At 40.8% G+C, this 20657-nt stretch overlaps 1 protein-coding gene across 2 annotated transcripts; it reads right to left on the reverse strand.

Moving 5' to 3' along the window:
- Positions 1 to 5419: 5419 nt before the first annotated feature.
- Positions 5420 to 20518, reverse strand: LOC105222914 (intermembrane lipid transfer protein VPS13B). 2 transcript variants are annotated; one of them, XM_011200475.4, is made up of 18 exons: positions 19651 to 20518; positions 18188 to 18791; positions 16764 to 18120; positions 15829 to 16706; positions 15157 to 15361; positions 14475 to 15091; positions 13958 to 14418; positions 12505 to 13890; positions 12285 to 12441; positions 11997 to 12218; positions 10856 to 11904; positions 10691 to 10776; positions 10275 to 10542; positions 9457 to 10218; positions 7978 to 8465; positions 7745 to 7899; positions 5910 to 7685; positions 5420 to 5842 (listed from the first exon to the last, which is right to left on the reverse strand). In XM_011200475.4, exons 1-18 carry the CDS (start codon positions 20322 to 20324, stop codon positions 5621 to 5623), a joined length of 11367 nt encoding a protein of 3788 aa, XP_011198777.2. In that variant the 5' UTR covers positions 20325 to 20518; the 3' UTR covers positions 5420 to 5620. The 2 variants fall into 2 exon arrangements, with proteins under 2 accessions (XP_011198777.2, XP_029404800.2); XM_029548940.2 differs by lacking the exons at positions 18188 to 18791; positions 19651 to 20518 and having other exon boundaries at positions 16764 to 17768; positions 17827 to 17965.
- Positions 20519 to 20657: the final 139 nt, after the last annotated feature.

Below are 20657 nucleotides of genomic sequence, written 5' to 3' on the forward strand. Positions count from 1 at the left end.
GCCTTTGCCCTGGTAGAAATTCTCCAATTACAGTATCCCCGGATAATTGCATTTGAAGCATTACCCAATTGTTGATTAAATTAAACGGGGAATCAATAAACCGATACCTGTTTAGTTAAAAAATTGAATTACACAAATCTTGCTTAATTTGACAACCTAAACAATAAAAAAAATCATATGTACACTTTAAGAATTTATTTAGTTTTTAGTAATGATATTTAGGAGGATGGAGTCATGTGTAGAAGTTCACGCAAGTGAGGAAAGTTCTCTGATCACCATTCACTTGGGAGTGGTCAGAAATGATTATTTTACATATGACTCAAGCAGCTCACGACTTCCGGTCTTTGACCAAGTATCCTCTGGGTAGCCTAAGAACATCCGAGCTGAAGTGAGAAGGCGAAACATCCCCTGAATAAGGTTGTGCGCTGGGCTTGGGACCCGCCTCGTAAAAAAACACTCCCAATGAAAAACCAACAACAGCCTCGGATGACAGACCCCCCTTTGATGACGACCATGGCAAACGAAATAAGGACTATGATTTGAGGGCATGCACCTGGAATGTCCGGTGCCTTAATTGGGAAGGTGCCGCTGTCCAGCTGATTGATGTCCTCGTGAAAATAAAGGCTGACATCACCGCCGTCCAAGAAATGCGATGGACGGGACAAGGATTGAGACAAGTAGGTCCTTGTGGCATTTACTACAGTGGCCATATAAAGGAGCGCAAGTTTGGTGTTGGATTCGTGGTGGGAGAGAGACTCCGTCGCCGAGTACTATCATTCACTCCGGAGAATGAACGTCTAGCCACAATCCGCATCAAAGCGAGGTTCTTCAACATATCGCTGATTTGCACCCACTCCCCGATGGAAGAGAAGGACGATGTAACCAAAGAAGCCTTTTATGAGTGCTTGGAGAGCACTTATGACAGATTCCCCCGCCACGATGTCAAAATCATGCTTGGCGACTTTAACGCCAGGGTGGGAAAAGAAGGTATCTTTGGCACTACGGTCGGTAAATTCAGTCTCCACGACGAAACATCCCCAAATGGGTTGAGGCTGATCGATTTCGCCGGGACCCGAAATATGGTTATCTGCAGTACTAGATTCCAGCATAAGAAGATTCATCAAGCTACCTAGCTGTCTCCGGATCGAAAAACCACCAACCAGATCGATCATGTTGTGATAGACGGAAGACACCGAGGTCCAAACATCCACTCGGACTCTTGTTGCAGCCAAGATTCGCATCCGCCTCTGTGAGGCAAAAAACGTACGTCAACAAACACAGGAGGGTTCGACTTCGAGAAGCTGCAATCATAAAAGACAGGAGAACGATTTTCTACTCGACTTGCACTCCTGCTCTCTGAGAGCACTCATCAACAACTCGGTATAAGGGAACTGTGGGACGACATTTCAAGCTCCTTACGTGCATCTGCAAACAAAGCCAAAATTCTACGAAAAAATGCGGCGGCTTACAGAAGGTTTTAAGACCGGAGCATACTCTTATAGAACCCCCAAAGGTGATCTAGTCACCGATGCCCAGAGCATTGTGAAATTATGGATAGAACACTTCTCCAGCCTACTGAATGGCAGTAAACGCACAACGCCAGGAGAAGGCGAACCCGATTCCCCAATCGATGACGATGGAGCAGACATTCCATTACCCGACCATGAAGAAGTTCGAATAGCAATTGCCCGCCTGAAGAACAACAAAGCGGCAGGGGCTGGCGGATTGCCGGCCGAGCTATTCAAAAACGGCGGCGAAGAACTGATAAGGAGCATGCATCAGCTTCTTTGTAAAATATGGTCGGACGAAAGCTTGCCCAACGATTGGAATTTAAGTGTGCTATGCCCAATCCATAAAAAAGGAGACCCCACAATCTGCGCCAACTACCGTGGGGTAAGCCTCCTCAACATCGCGTACAAGGTTCTATCGAGCGTATTGTGTGAAAGAATAAAGCCCACCGTCAACAAACTGATTGGACCTTATCAGTGTGGCTTTAGACCTGGCAAATCAACAACCCACCATTCACCATGCGCCAAATCTTGGAAAAGACCCGTGAAAGGAGAATCGACACACACCACCTCTTCGTCGATTTCAAAGCTGCTTTCGACAGCACGAAAAGGAGCTGTCTTTATGCCGCGATGTTTGAGTTTGGTATCCCCGCAAAACTAAAACGAAAAGGACCTCTCCGAGCCGTCCGATACCAAACGAGGTTTCAGACAAGGCGATTTCCTATCGTGCGACTTCTTAAACCTGCTTCTGGAGAAAATAGTTCGAGCTGCAGAACTAAATAGAGAAGGTACCATCTTTTTTAAAAGTGTACAACTGCTTGCGTATGCCGATAATATTGATATCATCGGCCTCAACACCCGCGCCGTTAGTTCTGCTTTCTCCAGACTGGACGAGGAAGCAAAGCAAATGGGTCTGGCAGTGAACGAGGGCAAGACGAAATATCTCCTGTCATCAAACAAACACACTCGCGACTTGGCTCCCACGTCACTGTTGACAGTCATAACTTTGAAGTTGTAGATAATTTTGTCTATTTAGGCACCAGTATTAACACCACGAACAATGTCAGCCTGGAAATCCAACGCAGGATTACTCTTGCCAACAGGTGCTACTTCGGACTGAGTAGCCAAACTCTATAAGTCGCTCATAATTTCCGTCCTGCTATATGGTGCAGAGGCTTGGACGATGTCAACAACGGATGAGTCGACGTTGCGAGTTTTCGAGAGAAAAGTTCTGCGAAAGATTTATGGTCCTTTGCGCGTTGGCCACGGCGAATGGAACGATGAGCTGTACGAGATATACGACGACATTGACATAGTTCAGCGAATTAAAAGACAGCGGCTACGCTGGCTAGGTCATGTTGTCCGGATGGATGAAAACACTCCAGCTCTGAAAGTATTCGACGCAGTACCCGCCGGGGGAAGCAGAGGAAGAGGAAGACCTCCACTCCGTTGGAAGGACCAAGTGGAGAAGGACTTGGCTTCGCTTGAAATATCCAATTGGCGCCACGTAGCGAAAAGAATCAACGACTGGCGCGCGGTTGTTAACTCGGCTATAATCGCGTAAGCGGTATCTACGCCAATTAAGAAGAAGAATGATATTTTATTATTATTTTTTTCTATTTTAAACGGAAAAACTATAAGAAACAATAACTTACTTTATTTAAATAATATGCCTAAACAACGATATTGTATATATGCAGCATTTGAATTCACATATTAAAGATCGTTGCATACTTTTTTTTAACGTAAATTGAAGAATTGAAATAACATGCGTTTCCCAATTCGAAAAAAAATTTTGTTTGAATAATGTTCTTGTATGTGTTTTAAAACTTCGAGGGATATTTCTTTTGCTTCCCAAATCAGTCTAATCCAAAACATATTCACCATGATACATAGTATGTTTTCAAATGCTGATGCCAGAGCTTATTTTTTTTTAACGAAAGTTATTTGTTCAATTAACCGAGGAAAGTGAAATATTTTTTTAATAACACATATTTGTAACCAATTATGAGGGAAAACCAATTAATCGGGTTCGTTTAAGCAGGTGAATTTGCATATATTTTATATGCAATATATTTTAGATCAGGTAATACAAATGAAATGATTTAACCGAGGGTCAATTAAGCGGGGAATACTGTATATATTATTGAGGAAGAGCTAAGTTATGATGTAGCCAAACATTTTATACTCTATAAATTTACACAGATCAAAAGAAAATGAAAAAATTTGAACTTAATATCTTTAAAATGGAAGTCAGATAGAAAGTCAAAATGGAGGGAAATCACTATATCGCGTATACTCGTATTGGGGAAGGTCTGGACTGCTTGCATTAATGTTTGCCATTTGGTGTAAGGTTTTAAAGGCAAAAAAGGATATATTTGTGTTTTTTTTTGCGGCGACATGAGTAATATAATTTTATTAAATTTAATAACATATTATTGTACACTTTTGAAGTATATTAAAAAAAATTTCAAAACTCGTTATATATACATACATAACTCGTTACCGGATCATGTGAAACAAAAAAATTGATATGCGATTTAAAGGTGATGTATTTCTCGAGGTAATCAGAAAGAGTTACTTTTTCTATTTTTTGCAACACTTGGAATTAAAAAGCGCGATTTTAGCTCAAAAAGTTGGGGTTAATTTGTTAATAAAAAATAGAAAAAACTCCATTTGATTACCTCTCGAACTATGTGAAGAAGTAGTGTTCAAATTTCAGTTCAGTAGATTTTGAGTTCTAATGTTCACGAACTTCAAAAATAACGTTTTCGGGAAAATCGATTTGAAGTTTCAAAAGTTTCAAAGTCAGGTATCACGGCCATTCGTTTGAAACGCTGTAACTCCGTTAGTTTGAGTACAATTGACTCAAAATTTGTACACAAAATTCTCGACATATTGGTCGTTTAGAAAAAAAAATTAAAATAAACATGCTAGTTAGTATAAATAGATGTAAGACCCTTGTAATAAGTTAGTCTAAAGAGTATTAATAAAGAGCACACATTTCAGTGCAGCTCAAAAAATATATACTTTTACTTCATGTAAAAATTAACTAGCGCATAGACAACGAATCTCGCCTCCAAGGGAAAACTACACCGATGAAAAGAAGCACAGCTGGCACAGAGAACCAAAAGTTTTCGAACTAGCGCATACTGGTACAAGTCTGCTCGATTTCAAGCAGAAAAAATTGAGTACAAAACAGAAAGTACACGAGCTATCTGCAAACTAGAGGGCCAGTCGTCAAAAAGACCAAGACCAGCATCCCCGATCAGGTCCTGATATTCTTAGATATCGGGAGCAAATCCTTGAAGGAAAATGACAGCTGTCATCAAGATAGCCCAGATCAACATACAGCATGCTATTGCTGTTTCGGCGGTAATAACTAACAAAATATCCTTGGATGATCTGGGCATAGTTCTGGTGTAGAGCCAAGCTTCTACAAATGTAAAAATCTAGTGGAAATACAACCACTAGGAAGGGGAAAAAGACGACTGAAATGGTGGAATCATCCACTTACTTTCCCGGTGATACGAACACAATGCCACTTCCACAAATGGAGCAGCTGATAAAACACTTCTATAACGAACGTCTTTCTCTAGTAATAGGCTGCAATGCAAATGCGCATAACGTTGCATAGGGTAGCACCAACAACAGTAACACCAGAGAAGACTGTAGACTACGCAAACATCTGCACAGTATAGGAATGAGCTCTGAAGAAACGTGGCGCATCTGTGAGCTAAAGCCAGAGTCACCGGCGCACATAGTATTGGAATGCGATGCAGTGACTAGGAAAAGGACTTATGCAACCGAAGCAAAATGAGTTTCAATATATAAATCAAGAACCAAGCAATGTATTCGCATTTAACTTTGAATATTTAAGCCTTAATACAAAGTTAAGTACAAAAAATAAATTACAAACGCATTAAATAAATTTATTATGACTTTCTCTAAATAACTTATAATTTGTAGAAATCGATTTCCTAACCTTAAATACAGATATATCAGTATATATTTACAAACATGTCTTGGATAATCATAAAACGTTAACCTTAATTTCGCAATGGAATTTTGGTGTGTGCTCATCACGAATGTCCAATTTTTAAAATACTTCATTAACAATTTCTGTTCATTACCCTCAAATACTTAATAATATGTTCGCCCAGCGTTTCATTAATATAGAACGACCAGTCGGTTTGCTTGCGCCTGCTTACTTGCAACTCATGCTCGTGGGTTTGCAGTAAATCACCCAGGGAACCAGAAGCTGTTGTTGGCACATTCTTTAATGAAGTTGAGGAATGTATGTAAGTCATAATACGCTGGTTTGTATAGTTCTCCTGTAAAAATGAAAGGAATTATTTAATTAACGTCGCAATAAAAATATATATTTCTTTTTCTACTTACCTCGTCAGAGCCTTCCTTGTCTTTTACCAAACGTATATAATAAAGCGTTTTATCCGTCGCATCACTTGTCATCTCCATCTTGTCAATGGGGACGACACAGATTAAACTGTAACTCTGCATCTCCATAAGTGCAAATACACTAGATGTAAGTAGAGCATAACCCTGTCGCAATTGTTCATGCGTCACTAATGTCACCTCATGATTAAATAAGATTTGGTCCGATCTCAATGTGCCGGGTAACAATTTCCAAATACGATATGCTGACGGTTCAGTTATAATATTTACACAGATATTGGGAACACGCAATTCCGGCATGGTATTGAAACCGACAGTATGCAGTACACCTTGTCCAGTAAGTGCTAACAATTCTGCTGCACCACTTAGAGGCTTTGTTACTGCGCCAACTAGACCTTTTCCAACACCAGTCATCACTTCTACGGGCGATCGCGCTTCTAGAGTGTGGCGCGCCAAGCCACCAACTGCACCCAAAATGCTTATTCCCAAACCGGTGACACCCTGAGCCAATCCTTCCGTGAAACCGTGGGGTCGACAGCGACGTAGTGCTTCAGTACGTTCAATATGCTCTTGATCTAATGTGAGACGATCGAGATTTCGTGCAACAGACGCAGCCAATTTTGACACTGAATTCAATGTACCGGCCGTTACGTTTCGCAAAAGCGAAGCTGAGCCTTGTGTAACACCTATGATAAAACCCCACGGACCGCGAAAGAGTCCCTCTACTGGCATCGAAACGAAATCCCGCAAGCCTGTGGTAAAGGAGCGTGCTAAACCACTAGGGCTACCGAGTATCTCTAGTGAGCCCACAACCCAACCCGCGCCAAAAATAGCACCAGATAGGTAATGCATGCTTAGCGACTGTCCGAAACGCAGGGGCATTGTTAGTATATATTGCCGATTGTATGTGGAAAATGAGAGCGGCGAATGATCAAGCGCTATGTATAGTCGTATGGAAGTATGCACGGAGAGAAGCACACTAAGTGGCTCAATTTGAAACTCGCGTATCTGCAGCGGTTCGGCAATACAAATCGCTTGGCCAACGATGACACGAGGCAACAGATATTCACCACTGGCCAGAGTGATACGTGAACTAGGCAGTTCGGTGCGGTAAGCACAATTGGAAGGCGTACAGTCCACAACTGCGTCCAGTAAACAGTTAAGATACGAGTCTTCGATGTAAATACGCATTGGACTGAATGTGCACACAATGGAATGTAGTTTCATTTCATCCTCAAAGAAACCAATGCTGAAATGCGCCATTAAGCCACGATTACGAAGATTCTGATAGGTGCGATCCAGAAAGTGCACCGGCGGCACAATCGGCTTCCGTTCGTATAATTCCTGTGCGCACAGCACTACAGGAAAATCATATTGGCCGCACACGTAATTTTGATTATCCAATTGTAAATTGGGCAACAACAAATGTAATTCTCTATCATCGTCGTCATCATCGAAGGCTATCAACGTATCATCGGCATACAGACCGACGATTTCAGATTTCGTACAGTCATTTGTCTTGCCGTCGGCGTGCAAACTAACAATTAACTCCTTAATAAAGCAACGAATCTTTAGTTGGGTTTTCGTATCACATTCGTTCGAAAAGTGTCTGCACTTAGCGGGTGTGCTGCTCATAGTTATCGGCTCGTGAATGGCAGTGCTCGGTGAGATCGATAAGAGCGATGAATTCGGGCTATCAATGTCGGTGGTAGCCTTCGATGTTAGCAGGCGAGAACGTAAGTCTTTTACAGAAAACTCCAGCTATAGGGACGTAAAATTATTTAATAGAATTTTTATTTATATATTTCATGTGGGTGTACCTGAGCTATGTAGTACACAAATATACGTGTGACCCGATGTTTATCACAGACTATAACTTTGACGTCGCCATGGTTGGGTATATACAGGAACTTCTCCCATGTTCTATCCGTGCGTATCGGCTTTGACCATTTTAATGTTTTCTTTGTGGGATTTTCTAAATTTAAACACACATACGAATATATACATACATATTGTAAGTTTATCCATATTTAAGGAATTTTTAAGTCCATACCTTTATGCAGTGCTAGAGTGATATTGCACGTAGTTGACTCAACATCTGGGAAGCTCGTATAAAGCTCCGGCGGTGTGTAGTAACACTTGCTGTATGCCGGCACATGCTGATACCATTCGAAGTGGCGCCCACTATACTCAGGAGTAGTGTTGGAAACCTTGCTGTTTTCCGATGCGCTCGTTTGTGCGATAATGAAAGGCACATCAGTTTGATTGGTGACCAGCAGTGCTGGGCTATTGTCTTCAAATATGTTCAAATAGTAAATGCGATCCTTTTCGATGAGTGTGGCAACTAATGGCAGAGATTCCTCCCCATTTTGTATTGCAAAGCTGCGTCTTGTAAACGGTATACTAAGCGGAATGGGTATGGAGAAGTCATCGCCATCGGGCAATTTTAAACTGACAAAACAAATGTAGGCCGTATCCTTTGTACGTTTGGCCTTTTTATTGGGTCTTAAATCGTGGAATGCATTAATTGTTTGACCAATGCTAGATTCAGGAAAATGGAGTAAAGTAGAATTATATATTGTGAAATAAGCATGATAGGATTCGAATTTTTTAACTTAAAAAATTTTGTATATTTGTATTAGTCGCCTGAACAGAGATGTAATAGTTTTTGCCGATGATCTATACCTAGGAATTATTGCAATGCAATGGACAGCTGTTTGAACTGTATAAGTGGAATCAGCCCGAGCCCGTGACGAACAGCCCGAAAACTAATCTAACCTTGCCTGCAGTAAGTTATATTGTTTAATAGTTGAGATATTTACTGCTAAGTCAAAGGGACTAAGCGGAATTGAAAATAGTAAAGATTGAACTTTGGCTATTTAGCGAAGTTGTTTTTATACCCTGAACAGGGTATATTAAGTTTGTCACGAAGTTTGTAACACCCAGAAGGAAGCGTCGGAGACCGTATAAAGTATATATATAAATGATCAGTGTGTTGAGCTGAGTCGATTTAGCCGTGTCCGTCTGTCCGTCTGTCTGTATATATACGAACTAGTCGCTCAGTTTTTAAGATATCGTTTTGAAATTTTGCAAACGTAATTTTCTCTTCAAGAAGCTGCTCATTTGCCGATATCGGACCACTATAACATATAGCTGCCATACAAACTGATCGATCGGAAAACAGTTCTTGTAAGGAAAACTTTTGCATTTGACAATGTACCTTCACAAAAGTTGGCATAGATTATTTTCTAGGGCAAAAAAGTAATCTCCGAAAAAATTTTCCAAATCGGATTGCTATAGCATATTGCTTCCATGTAAACTGAACACATACTTTCTAAAAGATATGCACCTGTGAAGGGTATATTAGCTTCGGTGCAGCCGAAGTTAACGTTTTTTCTTGTTTTCTTTTGAATTATATAACTCAATGAAAAACAACATTTTAAATTGCAAAGCTCATAGTCATATAGCAAAATCTGAAACTCGGTTCACAAATATATATGTATCTAATTATGTATTAGTAAGCAATTCTCACCAATTTTCTGACCATTGCACTGTGTTCAACTCCAGTTTAGTAGCTAGGGCGGTAAATTCTTCGAGAGTTTGCCGTTGCGCACTCTCTTTATGATCCATTGCGAATGTTAATAGCTGCAGTTTACAATTGGTGAAGTTGGCAACGACATATTTGGGACGCAGTCGAAATACGCGTTTTTCGTTATCAATTTTGGATTCCAACACAAATTTATAGACCTCCGCTGCGTGTACTATCCCAATATCTATGCTATCGTTGTCGGGTAAAACGTAGCCACGAGGGCCACCCGATGGATTGATGCCATTAGCATAAACTGGCATTGAACACACCCATGGTGAATCGGCATTTTCTAAAGGCAAATCTATGGTGAAGGCCGTGCCAATAAAACCCAACATTTCAAGGCAATTTGATTGGATAGTCGTTCGCTTTTTGGATTCACCAAAACAAATGCCTATATCTAAGCCAGTAGCATTAATGAACATTGCCCAGGCAGTTACTTCCAAACATGTGGTGCACGAAAACTCTTTTGCGGGTTTAATACGATAGACAAGATCTGCAGCGCCGGTGCAGTGTGACATGCGTTCCACACGCAATTCTTCCTCGTCATCTATTGGCCATTTCGTAGACGGGACTGTTTCGGCTTTCAGCTTGTGAAGCGCGTCATCAATGCCCCAGTTCTTTTCATCATACCAAAAAAATGAGTTCCACTGCATGGATTTGAGCGAAAGAGTTTGCTCTGTGCCACATTCGCAATTTAAAGGATAACTAAAATTGTGAAATTCATATAATAATGTTATTTTTATGTATTCGATTCGCCTTACGTGGTGTTAAACTCAATTTTGTGCTCCGTCAAATGTGTGGCCGGTACATCGAGCGCAAATCGGCCGCCGCGTGGTTCGATTTCAAATAGTTTTCCAGTTGTACTCTCTGTGGCAGACAGCGGGCATGGCAGTCGTGATTGCAACTCAAATATTGGCCAAATTGTAACGAGTATTCGCTGTGGTTCGAATAGTTCGTGGCAAAGGTCGGGAATATCTTCGCGTACCACCCGAACCCAGAAGCTAACGAATTCGTTATTTGTCGTGGGTACTGCGGAATAATTAAAGTAAATGGTGGAAATAGAAATGAGTAACTGTTTTATAAGCATATTTTTAAATATTTCACATATTAATTACTAAATGTAATTATTAGGGCTTGATGTTTTACGCATCTATTATTTTCTGTTTAAGATACACACCTTTCACTAACCAAGGTAACTTTTTGTTTGGCTTTAAGGGTATGTCACCAGTACGACCTTTAACTTTTGGAATCACCATTTTCAGTCTGAAAACAGTTACACATTTAAATAACATATGTTCATACTAATTTCGTTAATAGTTTTCAAGAAGCTATATATCAATACCTCATAAATACATTTGATGTGCGTTGTACAGCTGCATAAAACGACGAGTAACCGTCGCTTTTAACCAAATACTCCAGCGGTCTCTTTTCATCCGCGTCTTTGGACTCATCAAAGCGCAGTTCTACGCGTAACTCTTGTGGAACCATAGACACCAACTCGATTTGACCTTTCAAGAGCACAACCACTTGTGTGGCTGACAGTTTTTGCAATTCAATTATCAGACACTTGTCACCGATACGTATGCTCTGCAGCAGTCGTTCACCATCGAATTTAAAAGGTATCGCCACCGATTGGGAGGCGTCGGTAATACGCGTTTCATTGTCTGCAACGAAGAAAGTTAGCTCCTGGCTGTTGCCATCGTTGCCGAAGCTGTACAAGCTGCACTCCAGCGGTTGCAGTTGTATGCGTTCGGTTGTGCCAGTTTGTCCGAAAGAAACTAGCGCTTGCATGCGGTTCACAACAATACATTTGGGCAATAGGACATGGCAGTCACCCGGCGCATGCGCCTTGAACAGCTCCTGCCAGTGTGCTTTGGACGAGAGCAGCGTGTGCAGTATCGATGGCCCAATATTGATGCGGAATTTCTCAAGCACAGCATTAATATTTAATAAACGTTTTTTCTGATTTACAGTTACATAGCTTTGCAGTTTGGCATCCTCCAGCACTGACAGCATATTCAGAAAGCCATAATCCAGACATTTAACATTCAAGGTTAGACTGCTGTCGATGCTGTAAATCTCTGGACTATTGAATGCAGCATGAATGCTAAGCTTTTCAAGCAGTACAGTTAAAAATGCCTGACTGATTTGCTTGGTGGGCGCAAGTGTGTATTCAGCAAGTGCTGGTGGCAATTTGTACTCATCACTGACCTGATTGAACAACTTCACTTGCAGCGACGAACATGATAGCAGCATTTGTAATTTGGGCACACACTCCGACTGAAAAGCAGTGTCGATGCGCATGCAGCCTACAAGCACTTTTGGATGTAAAATAAAGTCCGCGTCGTTGCTTTCGAGCTTGAAGAGGTCCTCAATTTTGAGGCTCGGTATCTGCATGTCCATTTAGGAATGAATTAAACAAATAAAAGGTTAAACGATAATAATGCTTAGGTAAATATATGTGCTTGAATGCCGGTACGTACTTTGTCCTCCTCCTCCTCGCTGGTTTCGAAGCATTCACCGTTTACAGCCACCAACGATTGCATAATGACCACACGCCAAATGTTGGCACAAATTTCGCGTTCGGGCAGCACTATATCTTTGGCAGACGTCTCGGAGAGCCAGAACTCACTGAAGTGCAGGAAACATTCGTGCGACTCACTGAAGTATTCCATTTGGCAACGGATATTGATGGGTTTCTGTACCTGTGGGAGAATTGTGTGTACAATATTAAATCAGGCTGCAGTGGAGTCTTCCCAGTGTTTACTCACCGCCATCGGCACTGGAAACACTTGGATTTTGCACATTTTTCTTGGTTGAGGGTAGCGCCAGCAAATGATGCCGAAATTTTTCTTAATTATTTGAATTTGATAAGGTAACGGCAGAAAAGCATCTGTAGACATTTCTACAAACTGGAAAGCGCCAGCGCTGCGTGTAGAAAAAAATCATAAAATATATACATAAATATATGTTGAGTTGTTGGAGTATTACCGCAAGTCGTCTTGATAAAATTCCTCGCGTGACAGTCTTTTCATGCTAATATTTCGTGAGTTTAGGAATTCTTTGAAAGAAGGGGGTGGTAACGGTTCCAAGTTGTCAGCCGACACTCTGGAAGGTGCACCCATTGGTGGACGGTTACGCAAGTAATTCGTCCACTCACCATTGAGACGAACTGTTAATCTTTCCAAACCCTGCTGTATGCGTTGCAGCTCCTTCAAACCGCTTACATCCACATCTAGATGTAGTACGTCGAATTTCATTGTGCCACTCACTAGCGGCAAATAAAACCATGGTTCGCTGACAAAAGTAAAGGACGAACGTATAGCAACCGGATGGAGGAATATCCTTTCGCCCACCTGCAGATGCAGTGAACCAACTGAGGCTTTGAGCACTGCCTTTTCGGGGCGCTGCAGGAATGTGGCACTAAAATGCATATCCGCGCACACTAGTTTGCCCTCGTATTCTCCAGCATGCTTTATCAGCACCATCACTTTATCCAACTTTACATGCAGCCGATCACAGTCGTAGAAATGGTTACGCATGAGCATAATTTTAGAAGCGCTTTGCACAACTCTGAAGGAACGCGGATTAAGATAGCCACTTCGCAATATGGTTTGATACAGGATTAGTGAGTTTTGCAGCAGAACAACCGTCTGTTGCTCCTGTAGTGTTACGATTATTGGCCTAGCTATTTCCACATCTGTTTCGACGAGCTTTTGTTTGGTTATGTGTTTGCGTATGGTGAAAAGTGGAGGCGGTATGCCAGTTGGTCCCAATTCACCCGGTCTTGTGTCGATAAACTCAATAGGACTAATGCTGGCAAAGGCAGCATCCACTGAAGCGGTAGGCATGGAATGTACACTTAGATTGAATACAGACATCTGCGTTGTATTGTCGTATATATTTTGCGTGAACATATAGCTTGGTTGCGACACGGTCAGCGATAAGAGGGGCACCAAAAGTGAGGCTTTCTTTTTGCATTTATCTTGTAGGTCATCGGTGTTTGATAGCTCTGGGCTAACTTGGTATAAATCTATTGTGAAAGTGCCAGCAATGAAGGATACAGTTTGTGGGAACTTGCACTCATGGGTGTCGGTTGACGCAGTGCGTGTGGATTGATGTTCCACGCGCGATAATTGCGAGTGTATGCCCGAATCGGCTTTTACGTTTTGTTCCGTATTTTCATCGATTGGTTCAAAGGCTGGCGCAGAGTTGCGTGCGTTTTTATGCGTGGGTGCAATGAGTAGCTCCCCACACTGTAAGGTGCTGCTTGAATTTGGACCTACATGTTCATATACATTCTGGTGGGAACTTGATTTTTGTTTTTGTAAGCGTATGCTGCTGGTTTTTCGTATGGGAACACTTTTTTCAGCGGTGCTGGCGTTTAAGAAAAAAATGTTAATTTAACGTGCAGTTCTAAATATAAGTTCAATTTAGCACTTACTCCTGTAGTTTAGTTAAGCTGTTGGCCATTAAGCCTAATGCATATAGCTGATCCGTATTGAGTGTAGCCACTAAATCAGATGCACAATTAAATTCGAGTGCTTGCCCACAAATTAATACATTATTATAGGCAATGCACGGCGCGAAGATGCCTATAAAAGTGAAATGTGTAAATATGTCCGTAATATGCGGTGATGCCTCGCGATTCTGCATGTTCCACTCAACCGCGGGATTCGTGTGTTGAAAAGTTTTTGCTTGCTGTGCCATGTGATCCAAAATCTCCTCCCAATCACCGCTAGACACAGATATATTTTGCAACACCAATTCGTATTGACGATCCTCAACCAAAGAGCCGGGTGTGTTTAGGAAGCCCAGTTGAGCGGCCTTGCTGTACACGTCGGGTCGTATTGGCGCACGTTGTAGTGGATTCTCCAAATTTGGTGTTATCTTCATCGACTCAAGCTAAGGACATTACGCGATAAGAGAGTTTGCCATACAATAAAGCTAATTATGCCTACCTTCCATATGAGCACTGTGCAGCATTCGCGGTTCGTTGACAAAGGTGTATACAATGTAAAACCTTTGCTATCCAAATGTATTAGTGGTAAGTCGGCAGCAGTTGGTGGATTCGCTTGTATTTCTGTGACTGTCGCATCTTTGGGATTTGTGTTGCAACCATTCGCAACGAATAGCATACCTAAAGAGCCTACAAACTCTTTTAAAATATCCAAATCTATGATTATTTCCATGGCTTGGATTGTGACTATAATTTCGGCTATAGAGCGACTGGCATCATATTTTGGTTTGACACCGATGCGTGTATAGAAGCTCTTAAGACCCACTGACGTGTACACAAAGTTTAAAAACGGCATATTGGTTACCTCACCGAGCATTTTCAAACGCAAACTGGGTTGAGCAATCCAACCATCATCCGCATCGGGAGTATAGTACAACAGATTACATTGTCCAACTTTGCCCGTAAATTTGGTGAAGTCTTCACGTTTGTCAACGGTGGAGAGCAAATCTTCGAGCTCGAGCACCATTTTGCTCTTGCGTTCTTTGGCTGTCAATTCACAAATTATCTTAGCGATAGACCATTGGCAGAAAAAAGACGTGGTGGATGCAGCTGTACTTTCTGTGCAAATTAATCAAATACATATTACAATAAATATACGTTTTTATCTTATTAAAAGTGTTTACTCTTTTCCAAAAATACTGAGGACACCGATGAACTAGTTTCCAGTTCCAAAAAATGTTTTATTGCCGCATTTTCCTCAGATGCAGTAACAACACGTATCGGGGGTGGGGCCTTTTGCATTTGTGCACTGGCATTTAGTTGCGCCATGGGCCCTATAAGCTTGATGACGTTACCCAAAATACCCATATGTATATGTAACGCCTTACACTAGAATGGAAACAAATAATCATTAGACATTTCATATATACATATATACAACAAGAAAATACGCTAACTTCGGCTGTACAAATAAAAAATTTTCCATACAATAACTAGATTTTGATCGGTCAGTTTATAAGTCAGCTATATGATATAGTGGTCCGACCTGAGCAATTTATTCAGAGATCGTTGGAAAAATATCTATGCCAAATTTCGTGAGGATCTTTCGTCAAATAAAAATTGTTATCATACATGGACATGATTTTGATCATACAGCTCGTATGGCTGCCATATGCTATAGTGGTCCAATATCGACGGTTCGGCAAATGACAGACGGACGTAACTAAAGCGACTCAGCTCATGCTGATGATTTATAAATTTTTTTGGGTGTTACAAACTGTGTGGGAAACTTAATATACCCTGTGCAGGGTATAAAAAGGAAATCATCCATAGAGTTCGTACGGTGACAGACTAACCTTAGCTTCGGACACATGAAAATGTATAGGCATCGTATCCACATGTACCGTTATTGCATCTACTTCCTCGGCTGCGTTTTGAGCTTGTGTTGCTGGAGTGCTGGTTTGGAAATTCGTAATTTCCGTTGGTGGTGGCAGCGGGGAGGATTCTCCGTCTATATTTGCCACAGCTTCTGCTACCAGTTCGCTTGGCATTTCTTTTGCAGAGCTTAGTGTCGACATCGGCACTGACATTATACGGGCTTCCGTTTGGTTTTTGTGGGTAACAACAATTGTTGCCGTGGTATAAACATCTGGCAGCAAAACGTCCACTTCTAGACTGTTATACCTTTTCAAGCTGAAACCATACAATGCAATTACCCAATTAATAGTGTCTTTCGGTGCTGTATATATGGTGAACTTCTCCTGGAGATTGGTACGCGATAAGTTTTCAGCGTTCGTGGAACGCATAGAAAATTTAGGTAATTGAATTTGCGTGTATTCATTCAGTAAATCTTCTTTATCTTTAGACCATTGGATTTTTTCCGCTATATTCAGAGTGATATGGCCCAATTCTAAGCAGATGACAAGTGATTTTATTTGTTGCCACAATGAAGTAGTTGTTGCGTCAGCGGTGGTGGACGGGGAAACGCTTACAGTGTCTAAGTCCACTTTTTCATCGCGTTCGGAGCTGAAGTGTATTGTTTCCTCAGGCTGCGATATTTTGCGCGAAGGCAGCGAGTTGCGAGAGGAGCGACGCATCAGTGGTGGTCCAGCGCCTGTGCTAATGCTGGTAATATTCGTATGCACACGAGGCGGTTGGCTACTGCTCACATGTGTTTGTGAGGGCGTTTGTGCTTGATACTGCTGTGTGTGGAGCTCCACTTCACTTGCCGGCTCTTCAAAACATAATTAAATAATTAATTGATCAATAAAAATTTGCCATTTGCGCTTACCTTTTTCGACTTTATGGTCATATTCTTCTTGGTACTTAAGGAATTCGAGCAATGTTGCATCGACAAATATAGTGATTGGTTCGATCCAAACTGCTAGCGCGACGAGCGCTTCTTTTTTATTTGCCGCGGTTTGTAGGCCTTCCGGATTCATTTGTACACTAGCCATGAGCCACTTTTTTGGCTTATTACCTCTTTCGGAGTCCAACAATAAATGTTTGGTTCGACAGTGGTCGGTGTACGTCACCACATGGGATAGCAATCGGTAGAATTCCATATACCCCGTATTATAACTCTGATAGCATTGGAATTCAACGCGTAGGTCTCTGATTTCGGTATGTAGAGTTGGTTCCCTTTCATTTTTTATTATTTGCATCGATTGATTTGCTATTTTCCACAGTAAATATGGCCGATAGCTAAGTACACAATTTAATAGACGCTCAGCAATTATTAAATTGCGTTTATTGAAATCAATATGGATAAGTTCAAAATGCAAATCTAATTTTCTTAGCGGTATTAGTATGTCCTCCTTCCAGTGATGCTTTTGCAAAAGATCGGAATAAGTCAATTGCAAGTGTGGTATATGCATCAGTCTAACTGTAGTTTTGCGCATTCGGTTCACCATCGATACAGAAAGTTGTGACATGTGTAAAGCGTAATTGTCATGGCAGGCGTCAAGTAGCATATGCGGTTTCTCTGGCAGTTGGCATGTAGTGTGCACAAGTTTGTCGACATGTAGCGGTTTGCAAAGTGTGCCATCCAAATGTCTGATATGTACCAAGAAATAGGGCAATGCTAGCTTTAAAGCGCTCGGCAACCGATTATGTGTGTGCTTTTGGGTTGTTGTTGTTGCTTCTGTGCTGGTGTAAATCTCAAAGTTGATATTTTTCAAATCGAATTTATAGATACAAATTGGTATGTGCTCCATAAGTTCATCGTAGTCCTCCATAAGCGGTGGTGGCAGTTTCGATATGTTTGTGTTGCTTTGAACTGGTGTTTCTAATTGGTCTACATGATAGCCTGAATAATCGTAAGAATCAATTAAATCTTGTATTGTTTGTTTAACCTGTCGAAATGACTGATTCCACCGGAATGTGAGACCGGAAGATAGCACACGGTAAGCAAGATGTGTGTCCTTAATAGTTTGTGCTGCTGCTTCGTGCTCCGGTTGTCTGTTATCGCGCACTTTTGTTGTATTATATTCGACGGAATCAAAAGCAATAATCGGTGTGCGATTAAGTAGATACTCATCCGTATATGTCGACATATATTCGTTGTAATTAATGCACACCTTGTTGTCCATAGTTGTAATCTTCTCATCGAATAAACTGTTCTCCATAAAACCGGTTAGCTTTTCCAACTGAAAATTGATAAGAAGAATTAATTAATTTATATGTACCCTCCAAGTAATTTCATGTATAATTTACAGAAGAACTAGTAATCAATGCCGCTTCCGAAATGTCATCAATTTTGTAGGAGCCCAACGGATCGACGATTAAATAGGAGATGCCTGATTTCATGCTTCGCCAATTTTGGTCTTCACACGAAACTTTTTCAAAGTATAAACCGCCTAGGGTTAACCGCACTATAGGTGTATATTTAATACGTTTTGTATTGCTAACGAAAGTGTCAACTATTAATTCGGAGTTTTTCAGCGTGACATTCAACTCTTCCAGGTATAAACCAATGTCTCTTAAATGACCAGGTATCTCTTCGACATTAGGTTCTTCGAAAACAGGCGGCTCAAAAGATAGTGTTGGCAGTTTATTCCAAGCCCATAACAAAAATGAATCCCGGCTAGCAACTTCATTCTCCTGGTCGATGATCACATCTTCCTGTTCGGTTGTTAAGTTTTTAGAACTGTTTCGCCCAAATTCTCTCGTTATATCTATAAGGCGCATAATCATTGGAAACTGCATAGACGTGATATTAACGTCCATTGATTTGGTAAAAATTCCAATGCGCGTGAGACTCGTTGTTGTCATGGTATTTGTATTATATTTACGTAAAATGCGCACCTCAAACGAACACCTGTAAATGAAATAAATATTAAAAACAGAGAAACGTTAACTTCGGTTGCCCCGAAGCTATAATACCCTGATCTAAACAATTTCTTCGAATATTGTACCGTTATTTCAGGCAAGAATCGATTTAAAATGCCGTTAAGATATCTCGTCAAATAAAACAATTTTCCGTACAAGGATTTGAGTTTTACCGCGCAGTTTATACGTCCGCTATATTTTTTTGGGAGATTGTAGTATTGGCTTGGCAAATTTGGTGAAAATATCTCGCTTTTTGAAGAGAAAAGGGTGTGTGTAAAAGAGGGACATGGCTAAATCGACACAGCTCGATGATCGGCATATATATATGTATATATTTTATAGGGTCTCCGGCGTTTCCGTATATGTGTTACAATTCGTGGACAACTTAGTATACTACTGTGATCAAATTGAAAGGTGAATTTTTAATTTATGTTCCTAATAATGTTCCTTAGTATTTGAGATAATCGTCGTTTTGTGAGGATTGAAAAATGACTTCTTGGATTTTTACTATATTTGAATTTATTGAACAAAGAAGAGCGATAATGCACCATCTCTTGCTGCATTAGTTATTCGTTATCATTTCGCCACACTTTCAACTGATATCGTGCCGCAACCACCGCATTCGCCTGATTTACTTTCGTGTAACTTCTGGCTACTTAGCAAATTCACATGGCCACTTCGAGGACACCGTTTTGACTGAATTGAGGATATAAAAGCTAAATCGAAAGAGGCTCTAATGACTATTACAACGAGGATTTTTCCAAGTGCTACGATCACTGGAAAATCCGTTGTGTAGTAGTACACTGTTCAGGGTATAAAAAAAATAAGCATATGCTGTTGTACATTACCTGTATAAAATGGGCTCCTGACACACCTCAATGTGTCCCGCAGAATTTCTTTTATCTATGCATATTGTGAGATCAGATACTTTAACTAATTTGCGCATTAGAACTTTAACAGGATGGACATCGGTCATGGTCATTTTCCAACGCTCATCAGCTGCGCCAAATTGCAAAAGCTGCACGTTCATGGATACGACAATATCATCTTCCACATACTTTAAAATTATATTTTGGCACTCCAAGCTAATGTTGTTAATTATTTTGTTAACTATACCAGAGCCAGGTGTTTGTTGCGCCGACTGTTGATCTTCTGAACGTCTACGTCTTTTGGTAGTCTCACCAGCTTTGCGTTGCGGTGACGAACTTGCTGAGGATACATCATCTGGTTTATCACGCCTTAACTTGAGTACAAATTCAATTGTATTGATTATAATACGGATCGGTTCAGATGTGATCTTTGTCCAGGGCACACGTATGGTCAATTCGTGTACGTGTCCTGATAAAAACTCGCATGGTAATTGCAACTCCTCTTCCAGCACGTCCAAGCGCAAATCTAGATTTTGTAACGTGGCTTCACCTTCCCATAGAGAGAGTTGCATATCCTCAGGACGTATGTTCTTCACATACTTTGCCACGTATTCCATTATTACGGGTGTAACGTAGGATTCAATCCGAAACATTTTGACCAACGTTTGTAACTTATGCACCGAATTACTTTAAAAAATTCTTGCCTTAGTTTGGCTTTTTTCAAACTTTTCAAATTTTTATTGCATATAAATATGCATTTTTGTGGTGCACACACCCATAAATTGCACGACAGTTACCAATTTCAAGCAAATTGCAAATAAATTACGTGCAGTAGAATTTTTATTTTGACATTAGATATCAGCTGACAAGATGTCAAACATCCACTTTTTGATTGGTCGTCTAAAAGCCGGTTGTTTATTTAGAAAAGTAAAGTAAAAACGAAACACGATAAAGAAGTAATGTAAACAAAAAGAAGTCTTGATGTA

The sequence above is a fragment of the Bactrocera dorsalis genome, chromosome 2 (genome assembly GCF_023373825.1).
Source record: "Bactrocera dorsalis isolate Fly_Bdor chromosome 2, ASM2337382v1, whole genome shotgun sequence".
NCBI lineage: Eukaryota > Metazoa > Arthropoda > Insecta > Diptera > Tephritidae > Bactrocera > Bactrocera dorsalis.